The 20,892-nt window shown below is 38.1% G+C and overlaps 1 protein-coding gene across 1 annotated transcript in view; it reads left to right on the top strand.

Moving 5' to 3' along the window:
* The window catches only part of snx9b (sorting nexin 9b), a 122,047-nt gene that overhangs the window by 57,283 nt on the left and 43,872 nt on the right, over window positions 1–20,892 (top strand). Inside the window, exons 8-12 of the mRNA XM_059986078.1 lie at window positions 7,865–7,990; window positions 9,540–9,657; window positions 11,233–11,363; window positions 15,702–15,805; window positions 16,041–16,144. Of these exons, the coding sequence (XP_059842061.1) occupies window positions 7,865–7,990; window positions 9,540–9,657; window positions 11,233–11,363; window positions 15,702–15,805; window positions 16,041–16,144 (583 nt within the window). The remainder of the gene's footprint in view (window positions 1–7,864; window positions 7,991–9,539; window positions 9,658–11,232; window positions 11,364–15,701; window positions 15,806–16,040; window positions 16,145–20,892) is intronic.

Consider the following 20,892-nt stretch of genomic DNA (forward strand, 5'->3'; position numbering starts at 1 on the left):
CCAGTATCTTTCCTGTAGCGGCATAGAATTTTATCTTCTTAAGCAGCCTCATCAAATAAGCACCTTATCAAATGCCTTCTGAAAATCCAAGCTAATGGCATCCACTGTCTCTTTCTCTGTCCTGCTTGTTATTTCCTTGAAGAGCTCTCAAAAGATTTGTCAGGTGTTATGAATCCCGTAACTGGGTCACTTACCAGCAAAGATAGAGAGGTCCGTTGAAGTCTGATGGTACTATTTTTAACAGTATTTATTGATAAAGGGGCACAAAAATAAGATCAATGCAAACATACAGATAATATACATCATCAATACTAAATCTAAAAGCGCAGGTATAATAATAATCAATAAGAAATAGCTCTATCGTTGTTTAGGGGATAATGTAGTGTCCGATGGAAATATAAAAGTCACTGTTAGTTCGTTCAAGCTGCAGCGTTTTGGGTTTGAGAGAGAGACGGGTTAAACTTGCCCAGTTCTTTTATGATGCCAATCCTTCGAGCCTTTTGGGAGTTGGTTTCCCCATTGTTAGCTAAAAGCCACTCCCGTGGTAAAAGCCACCGGTTCCGGGGCAAAATGGAACCGAACGCACGTGGCCTCCCCACTGACTTCTGCTATTACGGGATCGCTAGCATTTCTTCTGGTGCGTCTGAGGGGCTGTTCCCACAGACCCTCTTTTATCCTGACTCACAGGGTCTCAGATGTCAATCAGGTTGGGGGTGATGCAATCCCTCCCTCAACCAGCCCACTTTGCCTGAGGGCTTCCACGTAGCACAGTATTGTAATACACAAGTTCGTCTTCAAGAGACAATGGCCGTGTCCCGTAGCTTTATATCGCCGGGGGAACGAGACATTCCGCACGTCTCTCTCTCTCTCATTTCCTGGGTCTCCTGACCCAAATCAATAGTGATCTTCCGATTCTCACAAAGGAGGGGGCTACCTCGCACCCTTCGGCCCCTCAGAGCTGTGGTACGTTCATAACACAGGCAAGATTTCCCTTTACTGAAACCATGCTGACTATGACATAATTAGTACCCGAAATCACTTCCTTAATAATAGATTCCAACACATTCTCAACCACTGAGGTTAGGCTAACTGACCTATAATTCCCTTTCTTTTTCCTTCCTTCCTCCCTTCTTAAGCAATGGAGTGACATTTGCAATCTTCCAGTCCTCTGGGTGCATGCCAGAATCAAGTGATTCTTGAAAGAACATGACCAATGCATCCTTTATCTCTTCAGCAACCTCTCTCAGGACTCTGGGATGTAATTCATCTGGTTCAGATGACTTATCTATCTTAAGACCTTTGAATTTGCCTCGCACTTTTTCCCTTTGTAATAGCAATGGCACTCACTGACCCCTGGCACACTGCTCGTGTTTCCACAGTGAAGACTCATGCAAAATACCCATTAAGTTCATATGCCATTTCTTTGTCCCCCAGCACTATTTTCAGTGTCCGATGTCAACTCTCACTTCCCTTTTACTTTTAAAAAGAAGCAGTTATCTTCATAGTATGTTTTACAAGTGCCAAAATAACATCTGTATCACTAACATCCTGCATGTGGTTAGAAATGTAATCCAATGAAGAAGCTAATCAGAGGGGAGGGATTTTAATCATTGAGTGTGTAATAGGAAGGGGACAAACAAATATGTTCAAGTGAAAAATTGATACAAGCCATCGTCATCCAGATTTAATTCAACCACCTCTGGTAGTAATCAGAAACTCAACTCTGAATAAGTATACTTAGATATAAACACAATAATCACTTATTAAGAACAAGCTTATCAGTAATATAAAAATTAAATCAAGTCAGATGATTTTCTCATGCTTTCTGAAACATGCCAGGTGAGAGTATACTGGCAGCAAAATGGGTGCTACCACTTGCTGGAGCTTGCATCCTCTAGTGCTACTTTCTGAGTTCTAATCTGCTTTTATGGCTTGAGAGTTACCATATAGAAACTGTCTTGCAGTACTGTAAAAGTTTCTGAGCAAGAGCATGACCTGTATGATGGTACATTCTCAGACTGAATGATTAAGATAGTGAGGGGTAGAGGGTCGGAAAGCAGGGCGAAGGGAGGGAATCAACCTTGGTGGGGGGGGGGGGGAGGAGTGTAAGGGAGTGAAGCTGAGGAAAAAGATGTGGAGAAGACTTTGTAGTCACTGTGGCTGTGTATGTCCATGTGTCAATGCAACAAAATGTGGTCTCCAATTATTATGAATCTCGTGTTGTTGGATGAAAATCTCACTCTCTTGCCACCATTTGATTTGTGGCATGCAATGAAAATGGCCTTTTCACATTAAAGTAATTCACGCACTGACTTTTACTTCTCAGCACAATTTGAATTAAGTTATTCTGGAGAGGTGGTTTGCTGGATACTCTATCATTTGCATTTTTATTCAAAGGCCTGTATTTAATGCTACCTGAAAAAGCTATTTTGGTGATTCTTTAATTTTATTTTGCCATCAGCTATTTGTGAATTTCTCGATCTGAATTTATTTTGCACCTTCATAAAATAATTTAACAAGGCAAGGCAGTATTTATGTCATCTGGTCTATGTCTCTGGAAGAGTTTTCCAAGTTTTCTATTAGTGTCCTATTCTTGGCCCACAGAACAGTATATTTCCAATACCTCTACGCTAGTATTTTTAAACTGGTCTTCCTTGGTTACTGATATTGGGTAAACAGCTTTATTAGAACTTCACAAAATGTTGAACACTTCTACCAAATTTTTCTTAAATCTTCATTTTTTGCACTAAAGTCCCTTGCCCCTGCTTCCGTTATATTTTTATTATATATTTAATATATTTTTTTTCTGTATCCTACTTAAGGTCTTGAAATCCAAGATATGATGCCCATTAATGAACACTATTATCTACACCAGTGATTCATAAAATTTAAATATAATCTCCTCCTTCAATTCTTTTAGGACAAGATTGGACTGTACACCATTACCTGAGCAGGTTTTTACCTGATCACTAAACTTCATGATAACATTTTTCACTTCTTCACAAATATTTCCACACAGTTTTCTTTCCTCAGTATAAATCAAATCAAATGTGGCTGTCTTCCTTTTTGGGTTTAATAAAGTCCTCATGTATCCATTTCTGACAGTTTTTGTCATTTGTTATTTTATGGGCCTTTATTGTTACTATGTTGAAGTTCCTTTGGTTTCATGCTTCTGAAATTTGCTGCAAATTTTGCTCCATCTTGCACACATTTGGTGGCTTACGTCATGTTTTCTACAGCATAACAGCAAATCTTCTGTTCCTCAATTCTAACCAAACAGGATTCTATTTTTGAACTCTTTCATTCTGTTGTAGCTGTACAAATTGGTCATTGAATTGTTTCTAACTGCCTTATTATAATCCCATTTCTGCAGCTCAAGGAGATTGTTTGTCAGATCTCCACATAAATGCAGTTCAAATCTGCCCTAATTATTAGCGTTGCTCCTCTGCTTGAGCCTTCCTTGTCTGCTCATTAAAATAAATATTTTTCTTCATCCATCTAGCCATCTTGAATCTCTTCTCTTTTTGGTGCCTCTCACCCTGCCAGAGAGCTACATTTCCCTACAAGTAACATCAATGAATTAGACAGATAAATGGGCTATGAATTATTATCAAAGGTAGAATGAAATGCGATCCTCAAGTGGTCAGCAATATGATTGTTGTTTTTCATAAGGTAGATAGGAATGATCTAGACACCAGCAAAGTTTGGGGAAACTGACGATTTACAATGGGAAAACAATTTTGAGAGGAAATGTAATCACAAATGGGGATGAAGTTGCAGAAGAAGCTTTAAGTGCCTATTTTCCAGTCTGCTAAGTTCCAGGACATGTTGATAAGTTAATCAAGAATTTGAAATGCATGGCTTTGTAAATAAGAAATTAAATACAAATTGCTGAAATTATCCTGGACCCTTTTGCTCTGCTGAATTGTTTTTCAGTGAAACATTTTGTCTTAACATGCCATTATTACTTCCTATTAAGTTCTTCAAAATTAATTTATCCCCAATGTGCAAGATTATTTTCTACAGTTAAAGCTATTCTGATAATTCAATAATTCTTGTAAAGGATCTTGAAATTGTGGATTAAAATGGATATTGCATTTTATTTTATTTTGGTTAATTTTAAATTTGTTAAGAATATGAAAGGGGCAGGAGTCTTGAAAACAAATCTCCATTTATTTTGGACCAGATTTTGTGGTCTACCATTCGCTGGTTTGCATTTGCACAGCCCTTCATCGGGACGGGAAAGAAAGGGGAGAAAGGCCAGAATAATAAGGTTGGCGGGGGGGGGGGGGGAGGTGGGGGAGCAGGGAAAGGACTACAATTTGGCAGATGGTAGGGGAAGCTGGGGAGGAGGGTGTATGAAGTAAGAAGCTGAGGGGTGATGGGTGGAAAAGATAAAGGCCTGAAGAAGAATCTGACCAGGGAGGAGAATGGGTCCTGGCAGAAAGGGAAGGAAGAGAGAAACCAGAAAGGAAGTGGTGTTCCTCTGGTGAGAGGGAGACCATTTCCCTCTGGTGAGTGTTGTCCCCCTGACCAAAGAGACACGAATATTCTTTGCATTAGGGCAGGTGAGGAGAAGGGAAAGGGGTAAAGTATGTTGCCTGTTTATTCCTCTCCATAGATGCTATCTGACTAGCTGAGCTCCTCCAGCATTTTGTGTCTGTTGCTCAAAATTTTCTTCTTCTGCAGAATCTCTTGTGTTTATGATTTGCTCTCTCAAGTTGTTGAGAATGCAAGCATGCAGTCATGGCATAGCGAGAGAAGAAATGTCATATAGTGCCAAACTCCAGAGCAACCTTTCTTAACCTTTTTGCCCTGGAGGAACCCTTGAAATAATTCTCAGGTCTCTGAGTACCCCTGCATAAAAAAATATTATATCTACAGGTAATTAGTGTGATCAGTAAGTTGTAGATACAATAATCCAAAAATAATTGCCAATGCTCTTTTGAGTAGAGAATGAATTTTTAGCCACCCTTTCTAGGGGGATAAAACGGAGTTAAGTGTAGCTTATCTTTCTTAAAATTAATCTTTCTTTCCCTTTCATAAATCTCAGAAGGCAAACATAATAAATTTCTGTTGAATAACCGGCTTAAGCCAAAATGGGATTTAATTTTTCTAAAGGTAGTTTCAGTAAATTTAATTTAAATAAAGGTTGTAAATTGATTTTAATTAATGCTATTTACAACATTCAAATTTATTGACCATGACTTATTCAAGTGGTTCATATGATGAAAAATGTCTGCTAAGTAGGCTCTGCAGCCATTCTTCATCTTCAAAGCACTCAGCAAAATCTGGCTTACTGTTTACTTGGAAGTACTCCTGCAATTCACTTTACAGCTCAAAGACCCTGTTGAGAACTCTTCCTCTGCTAAGTTACCGGATTTCTGTATGTAGCAGGAGATTGGTGTCCAAGTTTTCACAGAGTTTTTAAACATCCGCAAGTGAACTAGCCTTTGTTTAATAAACTTAACCATTTTTGTTGCATCATCCAGAACTTTTTTCATTTCATCTCAAGAGTTTTTGACATCCTCACCTCTCTGTGAAGAAAGCATTTTGTTGTGACAATGTTAGGATTTTCTTTTCTCACATGAGAAATCAAACCTCTCATGGAGTCAGCTATTGATGGGGCACCATCAGTACAAATGGCAACATGGTTCCTCCAAGACAGACCTTTTGTTTCCAAATATGAAGACAAAACATTAAATATATCTTGGCATTTGTTTGTTTCAGGCTGCTATTGTCGTGGTTACTTGAAATGACCTGGAGACACAGACAATTCTTTAAGAAGTTTAAACCTTTATTTGCAAACAAAGGCTGAGGCAATCAATGAACGTCACCGAAAGCCCACCGAGCTCCGGTGTACAGCATTCTTTATAGTAATTTCTTATCTCAGTTACATTTCGGTTTCATCAGCATACCCAATCAATTTTTAATTGCATATCATCTATATATTAACTAATCAATCGCTCTTGCCTAGCTCTCAGTGCGTCACCATTATATTTCACCCATTCGCATTGGGGCCCTATTCCTGGCCAAGGTTATTTTTTCCAGACAACCTCCCTCACATTACATTCCTGCTCGCACCATCCTGTCCGCCACCGTTATCTCATACTAAACAAAGGCTGAGTGTAATACATGGAGTACATTTCAGCTAATAGTGCTGCTAGCTAAACAGGTGTTCTGTAATTGCCACAGTATGCAGCTAAGAGAGCACAAAGTATCTAGTTAAAACAATACATAGCAAAATGTGTCTAGTAAAATAATACATAGTAATATTCAGTACCTAGAAGTGATTACATAATATAGTAAATAGCTAATACATAGTGATTATATTTCAGGTATATATAATGATTATGCCAGGTATATTTCTCAATATAATTTGCAACAGAAAACGTTTTCTTGGATTTCACCATCATTTACAAATCTTACAAATGCTACAACATGACATTTATTGGTGAAATCTGTTGACTCATCAACCTGGATAGAGAAGCTGTTGTTTTTCAGTTTATCACACAAAACCTCTTCAGCATCATGTGACATGTCACCAATAAGTTTGAGAGTGAAAGCTTTTAAATATCTCGTATTGCATCTTGTCCTAACATTTTACCCACTATAATTTTACATGCTGGCTTTATTTGGTTCTCACCAACTGTGTGACTTTTCCTTTTCTGGGTAATAAGTTCTGCTACAAAATAATTTGCTTCCTGAACTGCCTTTAGAATGAAAATTTCCCTCCAATCTTCTACTACACCAGTAGTTTGTTTGCTCCCACAAATCAATTGGCAGTGCATGAGGGGAAGTTGGGAGAGGTAATTTGGGAAGGAGAGGCTGATGTCACAGCCCAAGTTAGGCAAGTCCATTCAGTGCTCAGTAAATACACTTCACACTCCTCATCAGCCTACCGTCCTCCTCTCCATGCAAAACGGTGCTCACCAATTATGAATGGCCTCCCTATCTCACAACAAAAACAAGAGAATGGACTCAACCAAATAAACACAGCCCTACTATGCACTGCCATACTGGACTGTGAGACCTCCAACAAGGTTGCTAATGAGGCTGCTCAGTCACTGCCTACCACTGTGAGTGTTTGTATTGCGCATTGTGCGAAGTTCAAAAAGCAATGTTTATTTTTATGTTCTCTCGCAGAATCCTTGGTTCTGTGGAACCCGGGTTGAGAAACCCTGCTCTAGTGATATAATGCGTGAAAACGGAGTACTTTAAAGCAATACTAGATCAAAGGGAATAAAATTGTCATCTTGTAGGTGCAGCATTACAGTTCAGGGAAACAGAAAAATCATGTTTCTCCACCTGTTGTGCAGTTTTAATTACATGACGTCTTTCGTTAATGTCGACTCCACCTAAAGTCAGCCTGAATGATGGCCTTCAATTCCAATTGTCTGTGATGCTCTAATGGTCATTTCACAGAAAGGAAACCTGCATGTCACTTTTTGATGCACGTGGGCAAAATGGCATTTGAGGAGGCAGGAGAGAAATGTTTCTGTGTAGCTTCTGTACAAGCAACAGTCTAAAGGCACTTCCCTTGCATGATTGCTTTCACCTGCAGGGGGCTGTCAGGTTTCCCAGTGCCTCGGAAGCCTTATCAGGCAGAACAATCCTTAAAAGAAATCTTGGAAGTGTGTTGGTTGTGCTCGTCATCCACACCCCCCCCCCCCCCCCCACCAAACCCAGTCTGCCTTGAACTTGGTCACATTTGTAATTTGGAGGGGGGGGGAAGTCAGCACCTGATGATTTCAAATGTTTTGTTTTGCTTTTGAATGGATGGGAAGAATTAAAATTTATCTTAGTCCAGATGTTTTTGGCCTACATCCACATTTGAGAATTATGTTATGATTTCTTCTTTCAGAAAGGTGAAGTTGGTCCTGTTTGGGAATATCCTGCATCCTCTCTGAGCTGTGTGGTTGCTGATCCAAAAAAAGGATCTAAGCTTTATGGATTGAAGAGTTACATTGAGTATCAAGTAACTCCCAATGTAAGTTTTAAAAAAGAAAATTATTTACAAAAGATTAGTACTGCATCCTTTCACCAACTGCATTGCCATGGCAAACTGTGATTCCACCTTGCAAACTTGTAAAAAGAATTGACAAGGCTACTTCTCTCCACTTCAGTAACTCGGGCACCTGATCAGGTTTGTCTATTCTGGATATGGCCTATAATTTATTAAAATACTTCAAGGAAGCAGGTTTCTGTTTTTTTTAAAAAAAATCAAGTAAATTACTTTCTTGTTTGGAAGAAATATTCTGAACAGGTGTAGTGGATTCTGATAATTGGGCCATTGGTTAACCAAGTCTTAAATACTAGAGATACTTGGACACTAGAAGAGTCAGAGGTTATAGGGAGGAGTCAAGAAAGTGAGGTCAAGCCAGGATTAGATCAGGCATAACCCTGAATGGCAGAGCTGACTCTGACAGGTTGCCTCCTGCTCTAATGCATATTTTCTTAACATGAGGTTGAGTAGGGAGGTGGGACTGAAGGAAATGAGGTTCAAAAATGGATTTGCGTTTCCGAGAGGATTGCCTCACCTAAAGTTTGGAATCTTTTTCACCATTTATTTCCTTCTTGGCCTGTTGATGTTATCTGAGTACATTTTACTGACCAGCACTGTTCATAATTATTTTTCTAACCTATACTCTCCAATTCCACCAACAAGACAGTACAGTGTACACCCTTCACTCGCTATTAGTAGTGATATGATGGTTAGGTTGCTGAACATTAGCCAGAGTTCCGGACCATTGACCTGGTGTTATGGATTTGAATCCCACCTCAGCAGCTGGGTAAACTTAATTAAATTTGGGGGAAAAAATCTTGGTAACATTAAGCACAAAATAATTGGAATCCTGTAAACATTCATTTTGTTTTCTACTGCTTTGAGATTTGTCCACTTTCTTCTGCAGATGGCAAAGCATGGAGGTATAGTGAATTAAAGTGAATAGTAACAGACACTAAAGAGAGGGTGTCAGGCAGCTTGCTTGGGCAGATGAGTGACAAATTTAGTGCTGAGAAATGGAAAGTATTAAATTTTGGGAGCAAGAATGAGCAAGATATATGTGCATGGCTTTTGAAATTGGCGAGTCATTTGTTTAAAAATGCACATGAACATTATTAATTGAGGCTGAAGATATAACAAGTAGAGTAGATGGTGAAAGATCAGTGGATGTAGTGTATTCAGATTTTCCAAAGAACTTGCTATACAAAATTAAAGATGTGATTGGAGTAAATATACTGTTTTAAATACTTGTTGACAGATGGAAGAGAATAGGAATAAGTGGATGTATAATGGTGGCAAGGACTGTATTTGTTAGGCAGGCAACTTAGAATAGCTTATTATCTCTGATCATGAGTTGTTCTGAAAGGTATACTACCCAAACATGATTTGTAGGAGACTTTTGATATTTTTATGGCAAAATATTCATTAGACTTCATACCAATAAAATATTTGACTTGTTTAATTTGTTAGGTTTTTAGTCATGCGTACAGAATTGAGTGTTCAGGTTTCTTGATTTTGTGCCTCTTGTGTACAGAACACTAATCGATCAGTCAACCACAGATATAAGCATTTTGACTGGTTATATGAGCGTCTACTGATCAAATTTGGTTCAGCTATTCCCATTCCTTCACTTCCAGACAAGCAAGTTACAGGTAACTGGAAACACTTTATAATCTACATAACCAATGTTGTTCTGCAGTAATTGTTGAATATATCTATTCACCACTTGGTTTATAAGTCAAAGCAGAGTTATTTGACATTGTTTTATTGTTATGCAAATCCTCAGCATCCTTTTGCAGTATGTAAAATTCAAATGTTGAAAGTTACCCAAAATGCAGCACTTGGTATTTTGAGTATAGTTACACAGTTTCAATTCAGGTCACGTTTTTTGTAATAAACATGTACAACGCACAGATGCAATGGAAAAACTTGCAGTACTATTACAGGAACATGTATTCAGAAAACATAGACTTCGTAATTTACGTATCATTTCTACAAAACAGTGAAGAAAAAGACCAAGATATTAGTGCTGAAAATGCAGTGAGAAATGGGTTCATGGTAGTTGCTGAGGTAGGATTAGGTTTGCACGTTTGGTTCAAAAACCTGATGGTTGTCGGAAAATAGCTGTTCCTGAACTGGTGAAGTGGAATTTTAGTCTTCTGTATCTCCTGCCCAATGGTAGCAGCAAGAATAGGGTGTGGTCCAGATGGTGGGAACCCTGATTATAATGCTTCCTTCTTGAGGCATCGCCTCTACAGATGTGGAGGTTATGGCTGTGACAGATAAGACAATGTCCATTCCTTTTTGTGGTGTTTTATGTGCCTGTGTATTGAATTTCTCCCACCAGGCCATGATGCATCTAATTTAAATTTGTTGTTGTAGACATGCATATCAAAATTATAAATGCCATAGAAATCAGCTTTTTGTAGCATCAGCACAGTAATTATTGTTTAGCATCTTAAGTAGCTGCATACTTTGAGTCACCATTTTCATTAACACCATTAACATAATAGTGACCTCATTGTCCTCAGAAACTATATCTTCTTCCCAGTATTATTTTTTATGTATTTCAATTACAGTTATCATAAGCAAGTTATTAAATATATGCTCATATTGTATTTAACTCTGTAAGATTGTAAAGCTCTCACAATATGAGAACACAAGAAAATAGAGGGAAAAAGAAGTTACCTGTCATCCCATCGAAATGATCATGGCTGATCTACTCCAGGCTGCAAATCACCTTCTATGTCAGCTCTCCATTATTCTGAATTCTCCAATCTTTCAAAAAAAAAATCTACCCCTTTAAATACCTTCAACAATATAATTTCCGAACACTATAATTTCCACAATGCCCAGCATGAAGAATAATTGTGATATGAAAGGATATGTTGAAAAACTTTACTGCTCCTCCTGACCCTGAGAAAAGTAAGGTCAACAAATTTATTTAAGAAACAAAGGCAGAGTTTTATGGTTTAAATACAAACAGTACAAATATAACTTTCTTTCTGAAAGTTGGGCTTGAGTAAAAAGATTTGAGCCATTAAAAATTATGAGTTGAGATAAGAATGCACTGAAATAGTGATATTACACCAGGAATAATACAAAAACCCGAAGGGGAAAGTTTCTGTTGTTTTTCCAACGTATATTTTCTTGGCATTTGAGCTGTGAAGTAGGCTTTGATGTTTTGATATCCTTGAGACTTACTCGCCTGATTTAATGTGGTAAAGGTCGGTTTGAAGAAGAATTCATCAAGATGCGAATGGAGAGATTGCAGGGTTGGATGAATAGAATGTGTCACCATCCGATCGTTTCAGAGAGTGAGCTCTTCCAGCTCTTTATCACTTACCGAGATGAAAAGGTAAGAATGTGGAAGCTGAATACTTAGCAATGAGTCTGTGTCATGTTAGTAAAATAATGAAACATTTTTTTGTGAAAAATTGGTTAAAGGAATAATCAAACATGATCGTTACTTTCTACTTGGTATATTGAAGCTCTAATATTTGAAAAATTATGTTCACTATTTTAATAGCTAATGGTGTGATGTGGAAGCAGATGGTTGCAGCTAGTACCTTGCTTTCTTGCTGATAAACTAATTTGGAAGCTTTTTTTCTCTTCTTGTCCCTGAGGTGAGGAAGTGTTGGACTTCATTCCCACTTTAAAGTATCTTGTTATACACTCCAAAACTGACAGTTAGAAACAGCATATTGTTTTGAGATTGTCCTTCTAGCTGCAATTTACCCTTTGTGACCATTTCTCCTACTTTATTCCATTCAGCGACGTTTAGTGATCAGGATTCATGTAGTACTGCACAGAAATACTGCCATTGTGATTTAATATATTTAACCTTACAACTTGAAGAGAGCAATTTGCTAAACTACTGTTCATTCACTGGTTTATTTTTCAGTGTTCTCACAGTTTTGGTTTTAAAATAAAATTAGCATTGAAAGTTAAGTAATGATATCTCTGATACTCTGGTGAATGCGAAGAACAGCATATTTCTAATATTAGTTGTATAACATTGCTGTACTAATGTGTGAAATGTCCTATTTTGAAGCAACATCTGAGCTGTTTTGGAGAGGCTATTAGTGTAAACTTTAAATATTGATCTCTGGAAAAAATAATTCAGTTTATTGTGTCACCTCGTGTGATTTTTTTTCTTCCCTTGATAATATTTATTGAATTTATTCAGTTGAAATTCTTGTTTATTCTCCACATTTCTCCTTATTATACCATCGAACACTTGCTAGTTCAGCAAGATCAACAGTACTCTTGGAATTAAAATTTCAGATTGAAAAATACAATAGTATGGCGAATATGGTCTCCATTCTGACTCTGCTGCATTTAGGCTACCAACGAATGATATCTCTCAGGCAAAGACAGAAAGTGCACCCAGCTCTCTGAGCAATGGAGAAGGAATAAACCTTTAGAATGAATTACTTTTCAGCCACAAGATACTGCTTTCTTTTAGAAATTGTGTAGAAATAGAATATTAGAAGCTATTTGTATTTTTAGAGTCAGAATTTGCTGTACTATTTCTGTTTTAATGAAATGCTGGTTTGAATGTCAATAAGAGTAAACTTCATGCAACAATCTTTTATTTCAGTTAAATAGATTCACTGTAATTCTCGTATTGTTGAGATATTTTAAGGCAACTGTTTGTATATTTTCACAGTCCCAATCCCTACCAGAAAGTTACACAAAACCCTTGCTTAGGTATGGTTCGATATCCACTAACTCTTAGAAATGGCTAGTCTTAGTAAGTGGGCCTAGTTAGTGAAATCTGACAGGTGGTTACACCCTTGAGTGCCATCAGCTGTCCTTATCTTATTCAGTTGTGTACCTTTGTGCTGGAAAATTCTAGTTGATAAAGCCAATCTTCATTATCCACATTCTGTAATCTATTTCAGCAGTCCCACTGTAACCCTTTGTAGAAAGCCGTAAATGGAACAAGAGTGAGGGAGTATTGCTTTTTTAAAAAATTGTTGATTTAGCCTTTGAGGTGTTGTATCCAATTCTGCGCATAATGGTTCAAGAAGAATGTAAACAAGTTGGAAAGGCGTAATGGGTATGAGTAGATTGGTGTTAGAATTAAGAGCAAAGAGCATGAAAGGAAGATTTAGTGGAGGTTTTCAATGTTGTGAAAGGATAATGAATGATCATTTCCAGTAGCAGAAGGACTGTTTAACTTGATGACATTGATTTCAAGTTATTTTGCAAGCAAATTAAATGGCATGAGGTGGGCTTTCACATTATTTCATTAACACAAAAGATACTACAGATGCTGGAAACGGATGATGCCCTTTATCAGGACTGGATAAGAAAAAGGGTGAATAAGGTGGGAGGACGGGAAGAGAATCAACTCCAGAGTAATCCCTGTGGAAAGCAGTGTGTGGGGAAGATGGAGAGATTAATGTGCTTAGTGGTAGAATTCCATTGTAGATGCTGAAAGTTACAGAAAATGATGTGCTGGATCAGAACAAGGGGCAATGAGTTGAGGGCAGAATTATGGCAAGTGGAGGAAGTACAGGTGAGAGTAACATCTTATTCTGGCTTCTCGTCCTTTCCAGTGCTGAGGAAGACTCTTGGCCTGAAACATTAACTATTTATTCCTCTCCATAGATGCTGCCTGACCTGGTTTTACATTATTTGTTAATTAAAGAAGAAAATGCAGTACAAGAGCCAGAGAGTAGGATTAATGTGAATAATACGAGAACTAGGGAGAAATTAATTGGCAATAGTTGTTTAAATGGACATCTGACATGATGAGGGTATTTAAAATCCCAAAGGCAAGGAGTACAAGACAGGTATGCTCCAGTAAGGAGGTAGGACAGGTATCTTTGGACTGCAAGAGAGGTGGTGAATTCAGTCAAAAAGCAATGGTGGATACAGCATGATATTGATCAGAGTTTTAAATTTAGCCAAGTGTCAAGTGTTGCACTTTGGGAAATCTGATGGAATGGGACAATACACAGTTTATAGCAGGATGCTTAACAGTATTGGTGCACAAGGGTCAAATCCATACCTTCTCAAGTTGATAATGGTAGTTGAAGCATGTTGCCTACTTGCCTTTATCAGTTGAAGCATTGAGTTCAAGAGTCAGGAAGTTATGTTGCAGCCTTATAAAACTCTGGTTGGGTCAGATCTGATGTATTATGTTCAGTTATACAAAGGTTGTATTTTCACTTTGGAGGCGAGGCAGAAGAGATTTACTGGGATGTTGCCTGGATGAGAGGGTGTATACAGTATTATGTGGAGTGTTTGGACAAATTTGTGTTCTCTTCGGAATGACAGAAGCTCAGAGCAGAGCTGACGGAAGTTTATAAGATCGACAGAGTAAACAGTATTTTTCCCAGGATTTAAATACTAGAGGCCACGCATAGAAGGTGAGAGGAAATAAGCTTTAAGAAGATGTACAGGATAACGTTTTTTTATTATCATTCAGAGTGGTGGGTGCTTGGAATGCACTGCCACTGGTGGTAATGGAGACAAATATGATAGTCTTTTAAGAGGCTCTTTGATATGCTTAGGAATATGCAGAGAATGGAGAAATATGGACGTGCAGGCAGAAGGGATTAGTATGTGTTTAATTACTAGTTTAATTAGTTAGGCACAACATCTTGAAGCAATGGGCTTGTTCCTGTCCTGTATTCTTCTACATTCCATGTAATTACTTAAAATCCAAAAGTGATATGAATTTGCCTGGACAGTGCTGTAATGTGTGATTCATCTGCTCCTGTTTGTCCTATAATCATCCCAATGTTTAATTAAATGTTATGCTCCTGTGTTGTTTGACTAACTTTCTGCATGAATGATTTTATAACAGAAGTTGGATTTAATTAGATAGGATGGTACTTAACCAAACTTGACCCATTTTCTCAGAGGTTGTAAATATCTTGATGATTACTTATTGTATTGATAAATGCTCTGCAATTCTGGGTAATATTTTTGTTGAATCTAGTATGTAACTATTGTATTTTCATGTAGTCTTATCTCAAAGGATTCATTCTAGTTGGTCAAGCCAGATCTTTACTTTTTAAAATCTGGACTGACACTGTTTATGATATATTTAACAAGACCAGAATTAGAGTTATTCTGTTAAGAAAGTTGCCCTCTCTGGAGTGTTATAAGTATTAATGATATTATAACTGTTGCTTTAATTATTTTGAATAGTTCTGTTTTTCTCTGGTGTTAATTTAGTCTCCAGAGTTTGATGAACTAAATATATATTTTTTTAAACTCAAACCATCAGTTCATTTGGCATACTTGCTGAATCTCAGAGGATCTGAAAGCGGACCTCTTCTCATGACAAATAATGTATCCCATGGAGTGCACTTCCACCATGACAGTCCTCCTTTTGAGCTGATTTAAACTGTAATTTTGGAAGAAACATAGTAGGCCTAGATCAACTGGCATTGTGCCATATTTATACTATAAGCTTTTTCAGCTATTGTAGATAGATCTGAAAAACTGCTACATTCATTCTAGCTGGCAGCTCTTAATGAAGACTAATTTCAGCTCCTTCACAACAACTTACAATTGTTGCGCCACTTGTTTGGATTATAGCTTTGCAACCAAGCAGATGCCAAATTGTCCTTTGTTGTGAATGAGCTCCTGTTCAGTGCAAAAAGGGGAATAGATTGGAAGGATTTTAGAGTTCTCTAGATTTAATGCTTCTTTTCTCCCTTATTTACTGAAGGAATGGAAATTAGGCAAGCGAAAAACCGAAAAGGATGATGTTGTTGGTGTCATGATCTTTTCAACAGTGGAGCCACCAGCCGAGGACATTGGCCTATTGGATGCGTATGCATTAATTTTACAAAACTGCAAGCTCAGCACTGCAAAGCTGAAAAATGAGTAATTTTAAGAAATGGCAGAATCATTTTATGTTTCAAGTATAATCAAGCCTAATCCTTCGCTTTATTCTTATTTTGGTTTTGGGTTTATGCTTTATTTTGTACGCTTGGCCTTGCATTCGCAGAACTTTAATTGATCCTTGTAAAGGATCAAGTCATTTGATGTGCCTTTTATCTTGCAGGGAACAAAAGGTTGAATTATTTAGTAAATTCACTAAGTCTATGGATGATGGAGTCAAGGATCTTCTCAATGTGGGACAGGAGCATTGGAAGAGGTGTACAGGGGGTAAGTATGAAAGGCTGTTTTATCAATGAAATAAAAAAGAGAAAATGCTGGAAATACTCAGCACTTAAGGCAATGCAAAAATAAAAGGAATGTCTCTGGCCAGTGATTCTTAATTTCTCTCAGAGCATCTAAATATTTTTGGAACTTCAGTCTTTATTCCAGGTTTTCAGTATCTGCTCTCTTTGATTTGTTTTATACTGAATGCCTTTCATTGATTAAAAGCCTATGAGAGGTATGATGAAGTGCTCTCTTGCCCTATTTTAGAAATGCATGCACGCAGGACAGATCAGTTTTAGGATCAAACTCACATCTGACAACGATGAGGACATTTAATTATATAACAAGACTGATTTTCTATTTCTTTGTAATCACATTTGTAGACAGAGTTCTCATTGCTCCACTGTGCCTTAGTCTATTACTAATGTAAAGCATTATTCTACTATGCCAAGCATGTACCCATCAGTACTCTAGCTCAATATTATACAGTGACAGATGTATATGCATAGAACTATACTGGTTTTAAGGTGTCAAGTGTCCACCACTACCGTACCCCAGTGTTATATGGTGACAATGTTGTGGCCACTGTGGCTCCATAGTTGTACCTGGACAAGGTTCTGAATTCTGGACTCAGAAGATTAGACCTGACCTGATATGGTCCCGGGTTCCTTATTCATGGGTATCTCATGTGAACCCCCTGACAGAATGCTGGGTCAAAGTTGTGATCCCAAGGTTTAATGTTAAGGTGTGTATCTTATTTGGCAATTGAGAGAGGACATCATCAACTTTTCTGCTGTCTACACATAATTGAAATCACTCATTCCTTGTGTGGTTCTAGTCTGATTCTAAACAAAGTCATGCGCCAGAGCCAAACCAGTAATTTATAAATTTCAAAAACAGCTTCCTTTTGCAGATCACTGCCTCTATTATAAAGCTAAGGATGTTGCGTTCTTTTTCGAACAAGCGTTGTTCATAGTCTAACTTTCCACTTTCAGAGATTTAGTCTAAGTTCCCATGTCTTTGCTCCAGTAACTCCTTAAAATTTTATTTATTCTCCATCCTTCATTGCCGCTGAGCAGTGGTGAGCTGTGGTATTCCCACAGTGCCATTAGTTCAGGTTTTAAAGGATTTAGACCCAACAACAAAGACAGATAGACTTCCATGTTAGGATTCTACTTGACTTGAAGGGGATCATGTAAGTGATATTGTTACCATATACCTGTGGCCTTTGCTTATTTTGGTTTGGAAGCTTGATCAGAAGCCCAGATGAGTAGCTGGAAAGTGATTTGATGCACACTTCAGCTTTGGTATGATGGTAGTGGAGTTTGAGTATTTAGCATGGTGTATGGAGTTGCAGTGTTGATTTTATTCTGGATGAAGTTGGGTTGCTTGACTATTGTTGGATTAGCACTCAGTCAGACAAATGGTGAGTATTCTATCATTGACACATGCCTTGCAGATGGTTAAAAGGTGGCTGAGTATCAGATGGTGATTTGCTTGGCACAGATACAGGTGTTGATCTACTCTTGTGGCTCATTCAGATGAATTTGAGGTCAGTGGTGATTTCACCCTTCTTAAATATAGATATTTATGTATCAGTTTTAGAATGTCAAGCATAAATGACTTGATTTTGTTGTCAGAGATGGTCATTGCTCAATACGTGGGTGATGCAATAGTTAGACAAAAGTTTACAACAATGCTCAATCATATTCAAAGTAAGCAGCAGCCGCTATTTTCTGTAGACTGTTAAGAATTGGTGAAGGGTCTTGGACCGAAACGTGAACTGTCCATTTGCTGTGTAAGTACTGTCTTGACCCTTTGATTTCATTTTGCATTTTGTAAGTTATTCGTAATCATGTCTTGGCTTTCCAATTATAAATGAATCCTGTACCTTGAACTCTTTTCCTTTAACATTCCTACTACTGATTTAAGGCTCACTGGGCTGTAGCTCCCAGACATATGCCTGCTGTCCAATAAAGTCATAACATTTTCCATCCTCCAGTTTTCTGGTACCTCAGCTGTGGCTAATGAAAATACAGTCATTTTCCAAGGACCCAGCAATCTCCTCTCCTATTTTCCATAACATTCTAGTATGTACCTTAGTCAGCACCAGGAATTTATTTGTGTTTGTGTTTCAGGATCTCCAGTACCTACTCCTTTGTAACATTCAAGTTAAATTGTCATTCACCACATACATGGGAGTGGGCCAGAGTTAGAGTGGGGAACTCGGGCTTTGGCTCATAGAGGCTTTAACGAGGAGAGGCGAAGGCCGTAAATAGATTCCTTTCATTTAACTTTCCTTTCCTCCTTCATTTCTTATTACACAGTTAGAGCAATGGGGTTGCCATGCAGGATAGTGAAATTCTTACCTTGTGGAATGTGGGAAGGTGGGGAGTCCCTGATGACTACAGCTGCAAGAAGTGCATCCAACTGCGGCTTCTTTCAGATTGATTTAAGGAACTGAAGTTGGAACTGGACAAACTCCGGATCATTCAGGAAGTTGAAGGGCTTGTCGACATGGAGGTATTTACAACCAAGGTGCAGGACTCAGGTAACCAGGTGATCATCAGGAGTGGGAAAGGAAATAGGCAGCCAGTGCAGAACACTGTGCCCATTCCCCATACATATGCCATTCACATACTTTTGCATATAACTTGTGATAAATCATTTCATAATGAATTATTAAATAATGTTTACAATATTACTCAAATATTAAAAATATAACACTCCTTCCTGCATTTCAAAACACTCCAACAGAATATAGAATGCAATTCAACTTGTGAACTCACATCTTTTTCCTCTCACCCCTTATGGATGGTATACATGTATATTTCCCCCTCAATTTTGTGTCCTTTACCAGAGGCCTGGGAGATTGAGGGTTCAGCACAGTATCTTTGCTCTTCTTAGTAGTGAGTTCTTCTAGATCGAGATCTCAAATGTTTTTCCCAGGATTTGTGGAGCCTCTCTTCCAGTTGAGGTGTCACAGCTGTAAGTGCTCCTATCACAACTGGGATTTACTCTGGTTTTAACCTTCCACATCCATTCTGTCTGCTCTTTCAAGCCCTGGTATTTCTTCAGCTTCTCGTTCTCTCTTCCCGATGTTACTGTCATTCATGTTGCCATGTCTATTACTATTGTTTCCTTCTGTATCAAATATTACAATGTCTGGTTGGTTGGCCACACCTGCATATATACAGTACCTATAATAAATATTCACCCACCCCTTGGAAATGATCTTGCTTTATTGTTTTATACTATTGAATCATAGTGGATTTAATTTGGTTTTTTTGATGCTGATCAATAGAAAAGATTCTTTTATGTCAAAGTGAAAACAAGTTTCTAGAAATTAGTTGAAATTTATTACAATTATTAAACACAAAATAATAGGTTGCATAATTACTCAGCCCCTCAAAGTCAGTATTTAGTAGATGCACCTTTGGCAGCAATTACAGCCTTGAGTCTGCATGGATAGGTCTGTAGCAGCATTGCACATCTGGAGACTGCAATTTTCCCCCATTCTTCTTTGCAAAATTGCTCAAGCTCTGTCAGATTGTATGGAGATCACGAGTGAACAGCCCTTTTCAAGTCCAACCACAAATTCTCAATTGGTTTGAGGTCTGGACTCTGACTTGGCCACTCCAGGAGATTAATTTTGTTTTTAAGCCGTTCCTGTGTAGTTTTGGCTTTATTCTTGTGGTCATTGTTTTGCTGGAAAACAAATCTCCCAAGTCCTCTTGTAGACTGCATCAGGTTTTCCTCCAGGATTTCCCTATATTTTGCTGCATTCATTTTACCGTCTACCTTTACAAGCCTTCCAGGGTCTGCTGCAGTGAAGCATCCCCACACCTTGATACAGCCACCATCATACTTCACAGTAGGGATGGTGTGTTTTTGATGATGTCCAGTGTTTGGCTTATGCCAAACAACCTTTAGTGTGCTGGTCAAAGAGTTCAATTTTGGTTTTATCAGACCATATGACCTGTTTCCAGCTGACTTCAGAATCTCCCACGTGCCTTCTGGCAAACTCTAACTGAGATTTCATGTGACTGTTTTTCAACAGTGGTTTTCACTTTCCCGTAAAGCTGCACAGTAAAGCTGGTGAAGCACCCAGGCAACAATTGTTGTATGTGCAGTCTCTCCCATCTCAGCCACTGAAGCTTGTAACTCATCCAGAGTTGTCGTAAGTCTCTTGATGGCCTCTTCACTAGTCGCCTTCTTGCACGGTTACTCAGTTTTTGAGGACGGCCTGCTCTAGGCAGATTTACAGCTGTGCCATATTCTTTCCATTTCTTGATGATTGACATAACTATACTCCAAGGGATATTCAGTAACTTGTAAATGTTCTTGTATCCATCTCTTGACTTGTGCTTTCCAACAACCTTTTCACGGAGTTGTTTGGATTGTTCTTTTGTCTGCAATCAATTGAAACTCTATGACTGCACACAGGTGATCTCTGTTTAACTAATTACCTTTTGGCCACCACAGTGATGAACTGGCGTGTCATATTAAAGGGGTGAATACTTATGCAACCAATTACATTGTGTTTTATATTTGCAGTTTAGTTAGATCACTTTGGAGAGATCTGTTTTCACTTGACATGAAGTATTTTTCTGCTGATCATTGTTTAAAAAAACGTCAGATTAAATCCACTGTGATTCAGAATTGTAAAACAATAAAACTTGAAAACTTCGAAGGGTGTGTGAATCTTTTTAAAGGCACTGTATATGTACAGTACACTATATAATGCAATT

Source organism: Hypanus sabinus, chromosome 12 (assembly GCF_030144855.1).
Source record: "Hypanus sabinus isolate sHypSab1 chromosome 12, sHypSab1.hap1, whole genome shotgun sequence".
Classification (NCBI taxonomy): Eukaryota; Metazoa; Chordata; class Chondrichthyes; order Myliobatiformes; family Dasyatidae; genus Hypanus; species Hypanus sabinus.